Here is an 11,075-nt window from a genome sequence, read left to right on the forward strand (position 1 = left end):
CTTTGCTTTCCATAGAGGAGCCCCTCTTTTCTCTGACAGTTTTTTGCTGCTTCATCCCCTTTGGAGGAACCACCTCACCCTCCTCCAACTCCTGCACCTTCCTCTTCTTCTTCAAGTCAGGATAGAGGAGCAGTCCAACTAAAGTCACAGGGAAAGGAGGAGGAGGCGGGAGGTTGGCAGGAACTTGGGACTTGGGGACATCCTTGGAGGACCCTCCTTTGTTTCTCGTAGCGAGGAGACCCTTCAATCCTTTCCTTGGTTTGATGTCCATCTCTTCCTTCTCTTCAAAATTAGGATCAACACAGGCAATGATGAGCCTGGGAGATTGGGTAGTAGATTGCCTGTCTAACTCGTCCTTAGAATTCGGGAGTTGGATTATAGGACTTGCCCTTTCTTTCTTGTCTTCCTCGAGATAAAACTAGTCAATCTCGGCCTCGAGGGATAGACGCGAAGAAGCTATTTCCTCCCTCAGCGTGGCTACTACTCGCGGAGAGTGTTGAAGAGGTAGTTCAACCGGTGGGAGGTCTCTCCAAGTCAAAAAGCCAGGCACAGAAATGTCTATACGAGCTAATCTGGGATCACCGACTCTTATTTCTTGGCCCGCGTCCTGGTATGCTCTTGACAGAAGCTCGTAGTCGAGTATCAAGTGGATGGCTCGCAACTGCTCATCTTCGCTTATGAATATCTTCGACCTTAGCAGCTTGTTGAGACCTGGAACGTTGACCAGGCTAAGTCTCGGAGCAATATGCCCTTTATCTGTAAAAAACATCCGAGGAGAAAGTTAGGGTCAGATCAATGAAAATTATCGTCAGGAAAAGGCAAAGTGCTAAAGCTGAAAGGAAGTAAAGCTAAAAGGGCTAAATCCCTTGCCGAGGGACCAAATCCTAGGGTACCCCACCTGGCTCCCCCTCCCGAGTTGGGCTGTGAAAATCGTCATGCCAATCCTCGGAGACGATCAAGTAATCATCCTTCAAGCCCTTGTTGGACTTAGGAAGACACGATACCATCCTAACAGGGTCAAATCGGGACTTCAGATAAAATCCCGCGTTGGTAAGGGAATGACACTCATACATGTGGACGACGTCATGCCATGTGAGCCCTAAATTCATCTGCTCATTTAGAGCATCTACACTCCCTAAAACTCCAAACAGGTTGGGAGCACACTAATGGGGACACAGTCTGTGGTTGATCAGGTAATCTCTAGTCACCCTCCCCATGAGAAGTGTCATTCCTCCCTCTATGAGAGCAATCATAGGAATGATGACTTCACCCTCTCTTCTATCCGTAAGAATTTGGTTTGGAGCACAATATTGTAGGGCTACCTCCTGCGAAATGTGGTACCTAGCCCTAAAACCTTCCATACCGGCATCAGAATCTACTAGGTACTTAAACCTACTCATTTGGTTAAACTAAAGGGAAGTGGGTGAAGTTTTTAAAGAAAGGAGGCAAAGAATGAAGGGCCGAGGAGAAAACAACCTAAAAGAAAAATAAAAATTTAAGGGAAAATGAATGAGTGACACTGTAGGAAGTCTTTGAAAAATTGAGAGTTCTTGAAAAATTGAGGGTTCTTGAAAGTTTGAGAGTTCTTGAAAGTTTGAGAGTTTTTGTAAAGTGAGAAAGAAGGAGCCCTTTAGGCGCCTTATATAGGAAGAGGAATTGAGTGGGAGTTATCTCGCTTAGAATTTGAAGAGAAATTTCCACCATAAAATCTGCTCCTCATCGTTGGATGAGGGGAACAAAGCGTCGCCTTGAGCAATTAAAGACACATCGCGGGCTCCGAAGCATTAGTAATAATTATGGGGCACACAAAGCGGTACCTCCATATGTGTAAACCAAGGAAATGGGTGACCTTAACTCATAACTAATCAAAACCTCACTTTTTCTCCTTGGATAAGAGGGAAAAACCGGAGTTTTGAGGGGCTATTGTAGGGATAAGGGCCTAAAATTGTATATTGGGCCTTGGGCTTTGGTCGAGGATGTTAATTGGTCCGAGGACGGATAAACAACAATGAGGATGTCAAGTTCAGAGTTCTATAAGTAACATGCAAGTGGAGAGTTCAAGAAAGGTGGTCCGAGGTGGATTGTCTCCTCGGATGAACGAAGCACAAATCAAATGCATATTCTATCGCTCAAAATGACCCTCCAGGAAACTCCACTAAGAGGGGTGTGCATTTTGAACGTACTGGAAGAATGTGAGCTAGGAAATATCTAAGGAAAAGCTGCTACCACCGCATTAAATGCCCTGAACAGTGCTGCCTTAGCTACCACAATTCACAGAAGGCCTGAAAGGGTGTCTGATGGGATAAGCACTCGAGTAGTAGCTTAAATGATCAACAAGTGTAGGATCAAGATGGTCAAAAGGGAACTACATAATGTAAGAGATCTTCCATGGATAATGGATTGGAAAATCACAAAAGAAACATTGTAGCAATCAAGAACCAACTTTGTAACCAAACTTGTAAGGAGTATATAAGAACTGATCTCCTTGAACTGTGCCGGGGGCGATATTCTCTAATTTAATTCAATCCGTTTCTCTGTTCTTGTCTGTTGAGCCCACTTTCTTTGTGACCCAACTCATTTTTACCCAGTTTTCCAACCCACTCTCTATAAATTCATTATTTTAGGCTTTTTGGGCCTAGGTCGATCCATTGTTTAGGCCAAGGACTCAAATTTGGTCCTTACACAATATATGATAATATATAATTATTTTGAGATGTTGTGTATTAAATAATTTATTTTTTAAATTTTATTATAGATAATTTGTTCTCATTAAAAATTAAATAATTTTTAAAAGTAATTTCAAACTCTACTTTTACAAATATATAATTTAATTTTTTTAATATTTTTTTATTGATAGTATTCTTTTTTGAAGTGGTCCATATTTTTGTAATTATTGTGCCTATATATTATATTTTCCTAATTTCTTTTCGTACAACTAAAATTCTCACTTGGCACAACATTTGGCTCTTACATGGAGTGGGATTAATGTGCTTCTTTTTCTTTTTTCTTTTTGTATAAATTTGAATCAGCGATTGGCCTAGTAGTAGTTTTGTGTGAATATGATATCTTGAAATGAAATTTTTTATATTTTGCAAAGAACTAAAGTCAGTAATCATAGACTTTCACACTCCTTACATAGGCTCATATCATTTTGGCTCCTCCCCTCACTTTAGTTTTTAGTTCATTTTGGCTTAAGGGGGAGTGGATCTTTTGTGTAGTGTGTGTATTCTTGTTAATTATTTAACTCATGGATCCTCCTTCTCCCACATTTATTATTATTATTAGGGATAATTACACTTTGCCCACTTGTGGTTTGCCTCTAATTCTATGTGCCTACCCATGGTTCAAATTTTGACACTTTGCCCACCTGTGATTGTCACCGTTTATGTGCCGTGTACCCACCTCTCCCTCACCGTTACTCTAAAACAGAAATATGTAAAAACTCACTCCCATCCAGATCAAAACACTCTCACTCCCAAATATCATTCACTCCCATCCGGCTTGCTCACCAAAAATCACACACTCTCACTCCCAAAAATCACTCACTCACTTACTCCCATCGTGCATGCAAACCGAGCCGAGGAAGACAGCTCCTCTGTTCAGCTGTGGCAGGAAGACTCACTCGCTCACATCGTGAAATGCGCTTCGCTTCACTTGAGGTAACTGGGATTTGATCGTGCATGCAAACCGAGCCGAGGAAGATCAGGATTATTGCTCCTCTGTTCAGTTGTTGCAGGTAGATCAGGATTTTGCTTTTTAATCTTTGAAATCTAGGGTTCTAAATTGGGTTTTAAAATTCCTTCTTCCAAAGTGGGTTTTAAAACTGGGTTTTAAAATTCTTTCTTCCAAATTCGGTTCTTGCTTAACCATGGATTTGGTTAAGCAAAAACCCAATTTTTTTTTTTTTTTTTTTTTTTTTTTTTTTACAGAGTCGGAGAAATTTCTGAGCAAAAACCCAATTTTTTTTTACAGTTGCTCCTCATTTTTATATGTATACTTTGTAGGCTTTGGGTATATTCCTAAACTTTCGTATAACTTTGTTTTTGGACTGTGTTAATATGACACTTGATTTATTGCTTGAGGCCAAGTTGCCACATAGAATTGAAGATTCTAAAAAGTGTGTGTGTATGTGTTTTTTTTTCCGATTTTGGTATGTGTTTTGAAGGATTTTAGATAATATGGCTACTTTGAATGTTTAATTGTTTTCATGGAATGTTATTTGTATATATTTATGTAGAATTAGAAGAGTTGAAATGAGTTTGATTTACTGCTTCTGTCACCAAATTGATCATTGGTTCTGATTTTCAGATTAATTAGAATGTTACTGGTTGAGTCTGTTTTGGACAGCATGATAGAATTAGTGTCTGGTTCCAGTGGTTTGGCTGGTTGTAACTCATTGACTAGTTAATGTAGGTGTACAGGGTTTTATTGCTTGTTGTGCTTCTAAAACTCATGGACCACTTAATCTTTGATATGGTATATGAAAGATTCATTTTCTCTTCTCAGAAACAAATTATTAATGTGCTTTATACTTTGTATCTCTTCTAACTTTTTATTGATACTCTTTCTTCACTGAAATATCCTATTCAAGGATTGGCTAGAAACACATGGCGATTTTGAATTTATAGTGGATGGAGCAAATATTGGGCTCTACCAACAAAATTTTGCAAATGGTGGATTCAGTGTCTCTCAAGTTGTACATTCTAGTTGTGTTAATATTCAAAATGCTTAATTTTCAAAGGGAGACTCCAATTCCTAAACTTGAAAGACTTGTATGATAGTAAAGGCTCAAGATTGGTTCTAGGTCTTGGACCAGTGAACTAATGGACCTTGTTTCTCATTTGTGGAAAAATGATGCAATGTGCAGGTGTAGCTGATGAGGTGTGCATGTGGTGCTGATTAGCTGTGCGTGTGGTGCTGCTCTTATTACTACTCTTATCCATATAGGTATTGAGTCTTTATTAACAATAGAACTAGATGCCTCATTTTTATATGTATGCTTTAAGGCTTTGATCATCTTCATTTATAAGTTTAAAAAACCCCAAGAAGGAATATGCTTGTCATAAAAAAAAATTGAAAAAAAGGGGCAATGCAATTGGGTTTTTGCTTCTATTCTTCAATGTGGAGTTGCTGGACCATAGTATTGATTATTGCTTTTTTGCTTTCCCTTTCCATGGGTTTGTCTCCCAAAAACAGAACAAAAACTTTTAATAATATTGTCTGCTTCTGTGTTGTGCTTTGTGTGAACCACAGGACACTTTTCCACATGCAAGCCCATCTCATACTTTATTCTGTTGTGTTTTATATGCAGATGGCTAACTTGGCATTCAATTTTGAGATTCATCATGGTGGCCAGTTTGTGTGGAACCCAGATTTGGTATATTTAGGAGGTAGTATTTCTTTTGTTGATAATGTTGACCCAGATAGACTTAGTTATTTTGAAATACAAAATATTTGTTCTGATGTGAAGGCAGTTAGTACAAGTAGATTTCATTATCTTATTCCTGGAGGTAATTTGGAGCAAGGGTTAAGGCTTATAAATGGAGATAATGGCCTACAGTTAAGATAACACTATATATTGAGGATGGTGAGGAGCCACTTGCAGTTGAACAACCATTTGGTAATGAGGAAGTAGAAAATAATGATGATGTGCATGAGGTGGGTCAAAATGATGATGATGTGCATGAGATGCATGAGGGAGGGAATGTGGATGCTGACGGAGGTGGTGGACAAGATTTTCATTGGTTAGAGGAAGGGTTTAAGGGGCCAGATTTTGATGATGATGATGTATTTGGAAATGTAGATGATGGGCCATCTACACATGCAACCCCACATAGGCCTTCTGAAGGAGATGATGGGCCATCTACACATGAGGATTTACATGTGTATGCAGCCCCACATAGGACTACTGCAGCTAACAATGACCCACCTCTTGAAGAGGGTGAATGGATTGACCCACCTCTTGAAGATGACATGGAAAGTCTAGTAGGGTCTGATGATGATCAACAAGCACCAACTGCTGTAAAAGAACCTGAGTTTAATGTCCAAACTGACATGAGAAAACCAGAGTTAAAGAAAGGAATGAAGTTTCCAAACTCTAAGGTATTTAGGGAGGCATTGAGGGAATATGCTATAAAGAAGCCAGTAGATATCAAGTTCAAGCTAAATGAGAAGAAGAAGTTATCAGTTTATTGCATAAATGAATGTGGATGGAGGTGTTATGCATCTCAACTACCTGGGGAGTTGACATTCCAAATAAAAACATTCAATCTAGAGTACACCTGCCCTAGATCCTTCAAACACAGCCAAGTGACTTCAAGTTATGTTGTAAAAAAGTTTATGCAGGAGTTTGACAAAAACCCCAATTGGAAAGTGGCTGGTGTTCAACATCATGTGAAGCAAGCACTTGAAATTGACATAAGTTACAGTCAAGTGTATAAGGAAAAAAGGAAAGCTACTGACTTGATTACTGGGGATGAGCAGCTGCAATATGGGAAGCTTAGGGATTATGCAAAGATGATAAGATTGAATGATAAAGGAAGTAGGGTTATTTTGCAAACTGAAATGGAAGATGAAAATGCACAACTCAAATTTAAGAGAATGTATATCAGGTATAATGCACAAAAACTTGGGTTTTTGGGAGGTTGTAGACCAATCATTGGTTTATATGGGTGCCACCTGAAAGGGAGATTTGGGGGGCAAATACTTTTTGCCATAGCTAGAGATGCAAATGATAATATTTTCCCAGTTGCATTTGCTGTTGTTAAGTAAGAGAACAAAGATTCATGAGTATGGTTTCTGCAGCAGTTTTCAGATGACATTGGGAATTCAGAGCAACTTAATCTGATCTTCATCACTGATAGACAAAAGGAATGACCTACAATTGTACTAACATATTTAACCCACATATTTAAAGTTCAATAATACATGCTTCAGTTCATTTCAACATGTTTAACTAACATATTTACTTGATCTGTTTTGTATATGAATTAATGCCTTATACTTGCAATTGAGATGCTGTTCCCAACTTGTGAGCATAGGTATTGTGTGAAGCATATCTATAATAATTTCAAAGTGGATCATAAGGGCTTGGAGTTGAAAGATGCACTATGGAGATGTGCTGGAGCCACAACAATCAGGGAGTTTGAGAGAAGAATGCAGGAAATGAAGGATTTGGATGTCAAGGCATGGGAGTATCTTGCTGACATCAACCCTGCACAATGGTCTAAGTCTCACTTTAGTAGTAGAGCTTTGTGTGACTGTTTAGCTAATAACTTGAGTAAGTCTTTTAATGCCATAATCTTAGAAGCTAGGGATAAGCCAATTTTAGCAATGTTGGAGTGGATCAGAGTTAGACTCATGACCAAACAATACAAAAAGATGAAAGGTATAGCAAAATACACTGGAAAGGTTTGTCCTAATATTCAAGACAAATTAGAGAAGTTAAAACATGAATCTATACCTTTTAGTGCTACTCCAGCAGGCAGCTTCATGATGAGGTTGATAATGGTCATGAGAGACATGTGGTTGACTTGGCTAAGAAAGCATGCAGCTGTAGGATTTGGGATTTGACAGGACTTCCTTGCAAACATGGGATCTCTGCTATTGTTAAGAACCTGGAGAAAGTGGAGGAATATGTGCATCCTTGTTACTTGAAAGAGACATTTGCTGAAACTTACAAAGAGATAATACAGCCAATGCCTGGCCAGTCTGAGTGGGTTGAGATTAACCAACCTGCTCCAGTTGCTCCTCATGTGTATAAACCACTTGGCAGACCACCAAAGCAAAGAAAATGAGATCCTAAAGAACCAAGGAACCCTTATAGAGTTTCTAGGATGAACAAGACAATCAAGTGTGGGAAGTGCAAGAAAAAAGGACATAATGCAAGAGGGTGCAAGGCAGGCATCACTGGTGAAACTCCATGGCAAAGAAGAGATAAACTTGCTAAATCAACAGCTGTAAGTATTTGCATGCTTTGAACTATATTCATTTCCTCAAGTATTTCATGTGTATGTAACTTGTACTACCCTCTTTGTAGGCACAAGGTAGTAAATCTACAAAAACAAAACAGACTAAAACACCTCAAACTACATCTCAGCCACCAAGTACTAGATCTCAGTCTGCATACAGAGCTTTTGGTCAAACTGCATCTCAACCTGCGCCAAACAATAGATCTGAGGCTGCAACTCAACCTCCAACTAGATCTAAGGCCAACTGGTTCTCTTCATCCTCACAACCAAGCTTCCATACCCCTAGAAAGACATGAGATTCTTTACCATCTCAGGCACCTCTGCTTTGTTCTATTTTGTTTATTTTTTCCCTCTTACTTGCTATTGTTGGACCATCTTGCTAACTGCTGAATTTTGGTTATGCAGTCAAGTGCATCTGTGAGCACTAGCAGTGTACCAAGTCAAGGAAGTGGTGGTGGTGCTGCTAGGGGGTTTAAAGACAGAAAGTTTCAACCAGTTGGTGGAAATGGCAAGAATGCAGCTGGCAAGGGCACCAAAAGTAGTAAATGAAGATGAAAGATGTTAAAGTTTCAACCACTTTTTTTTGTTATAGTTCCCACTTTTTTTGTTATAGTTCACACGCTTAATGTATGTCAAGTGTCAAAAACAATATTGGCAATTTTGGTTGGAAGATGTGTATGTCTGATGTGTGGTGGACTAGTAGTTGGGTTTTAGTCGGAAGATGTGTAAAGTTACAGGATGTGCCAAAAACAATGTTGGCAATTTTGTATGCATGTGACATAAAGTCACAATGACTGTCTTCACTTTTATTAATGTTAATGTGCATTAACACAGGATAAAGTATTTTTTTGTGTTGTGCTTGTCTTTGCTTTTGGTGGATTTACACTGGACTGTGTTTTGCTTGTCTTGTGCTTTTGGTGGATTTACACAGATGTATGTATTCACACAACAAATCATGTGCATGTGTAAAACATGTTCCATTTATGGGTAGGTGTACATTGACACAGGTGTATGTATTGAACCAACATGTTCCGTTCATGTTATTATGTTATTAACATTTCCACATAACACTTTGTGCTAGTATATATCAATCACAAAATGAAGTAAAAAAAATATATATACTAAAGAATATTTGCACAAAAACAACACTTTCCATTTCAGGAGATAGATACAATAATCAGGGACTTTGTATTTCAATTACCCAATAACATTTCAACATCCCCCCCAAGCATCATGGCAGATTAAGGTTCCTCACCCTTACATTATTGTTCACTGAGGTAAAACACAACAACAACATTACAAAAATGAAAAATAACCATGACAAAACTAGTGCCACCTTGTACAATCTCTCACTCTCTCTAACCCTCTTAAGTTTCTCCCTAGTTTCTACATAAAGCTCATGAGTTTCTCTTTCCCTCGGGTTAGATCTTTCTTCCATTTCCCTAGTTGTCATTTCTCTCTGATTTGCAAGCTACAATTCATTCTCAAACATACTTATCCTTTCACGGTCACTCTTACAAGTTTTGTTATCCACCCACTAAAAAAAGCCACATTTGGGACCAACCTGATCATTACAATTATAACAATTAATTTCACAGTTCACAATTAATTACAACTAATAATTCAATTCAATTCAAATACAACAATGTAATTGTTACTTACATTAAATTGACTACAACCGAGGAATCTTCTTTCATAGTTACCAGCTTTTCGACTTATTCGTAGGGCACAATTCTCAAGGGTACATAAATGACCATCTCCAGCACGGTAGAAACCACTAGTTGTAGAGTCATTGCTAGTTGATAAAGACATAGCAAAAATTTGTTACAAACTTATAGACCAACAAATCTGTTACAAGTGGCAAGAATCAACTCATCTAAATTTAGTAACAACTACTCATGCTATAACCACATTGTTAAAAAAGTTGATGGGCCATAGACCTTTATTTTAAAGTAATAAGAAAATGCAAATATATTCATAATTATTTGAATGCTTTTTATCTCTACTATTTTATTTATCAAAAAATAATTGACTGAATAATTATTTCAATAAAATCATGAGCATTATTCTAAAGAAATAATGAATCATACCACTGGACGTATATCAACACCTTCACTAGTTTGTACCAATATTTTTACTCTTTTTGATTCAACCGAAGCATTTTCAATTTGCTTAGTGTCCTCAACTTGAACAACTGCATCAGCACCATCAGGTATTGGTCCTGGGAGAAAGCAAAATCAAAGAAGGGAATGGAGGGATCATATATTGATATGAAAAATGAAATTTAACTTGCAAATGAATACTTTGAAATATTTGGAGCTTAAAAGTAATTTCAATGGCTACAAAAATTTTCTGTGACAACTTTTAAATTTTATTAGGTAAACATTATTTTTTTGGACAGGTATGACCTACCACAATTTAGGATATAGATGGATATCTTTAATGGTCCAATACCCTAACCATTGCAAAAGACAACAGTTAAATTTACCACAGTACATCTAACTAAAATAAGATTAGTGTCAATGCAGTTAGTGTCAATCACTACAATACCTCTATAACATTCGAATTGAAGAAAAAAGCCAATAAGCTACTATGAATATCAACTTATGGTCTAAATCCAATGCAATCTACCATATAAAAATTAATTAAAAAATAAAAACACCATTAATATTTTATACTTTTCCAAATCCTTCAGCTAGCCATTTTAGAATCTTCAATTCTATGTGGCAACTTGGCCTCAAGCAATAAATCAAGTGTCATATTAACACAGTCCAAAAACAAAGTTATACGAAAGTTTAGGAATATACCCAAAGCCTACAAAGCATACATATAAAAATGAGGAGTAACTGTAAAAAAAAAATTGGGTTTTTGCTCGGAAATTTCTCCGACTCTGTAAAAAAAAATTTGGGTTTTTGCTTAACCAGTTCCATGGTTAAGCAAGAACCTAATTTGGAAGAAAGAATTTTAAAACCCACTTTGGAAGAAGGAATTTTAAAACCCAATTTAGAACCCTAGATTTCAAAGATTAAAAAGCAAAATCCTGATCTACCTGCAACGGCTGAACAGAGGAGCAATAATCCTGATCTTCCACGGGTAGGCACATAG

The 11,075-nt window shown here is 37.6% G+C and overlaps 1 protein-coding gene across 1 annotated transcript; it reads left to right on the forward strand.

Moving 5' to 3' along the window:
* The first annotated feature begins 1,166 nt into the window (after window positions 1–1,166).
* LOC126690194 (uncharacterized) lies at window positions 1,167–7,796 on the forward strand. The gene is made up of 5 exons (XM_050385318.1): window positions 1,167–1,193; window positions 5,312–5,510; window positions 5,561–6,767; window positions 7,041–7,410; window positions 7,470–7,796. Exons 1-5 carry the CDS (start codon window positions 1,167–1,169, stop codon window positions 7,794–7,796), a joined length of 2,130 nt encoding a protein of 709 aa, XP_050241275.1.
* The last annotated feature ends 3,279 nt before the right edge of the window (window positions 7,797–11,075 follow it).

Source organism: Quercus robur, chromosome 6 (assembly GCF_932294415.1).
Source record: "Quercus robur chromosome 6, dhQueRobu3.1, whole genome shotgun sequence".
Taxonomy (NCBI): domain Eukaryota; kingdom Viridiplantae; phylum Streptophyta; class Magnoliopsida; order Fagales; family Fagaceae; genus Quercus; species Quercus robur.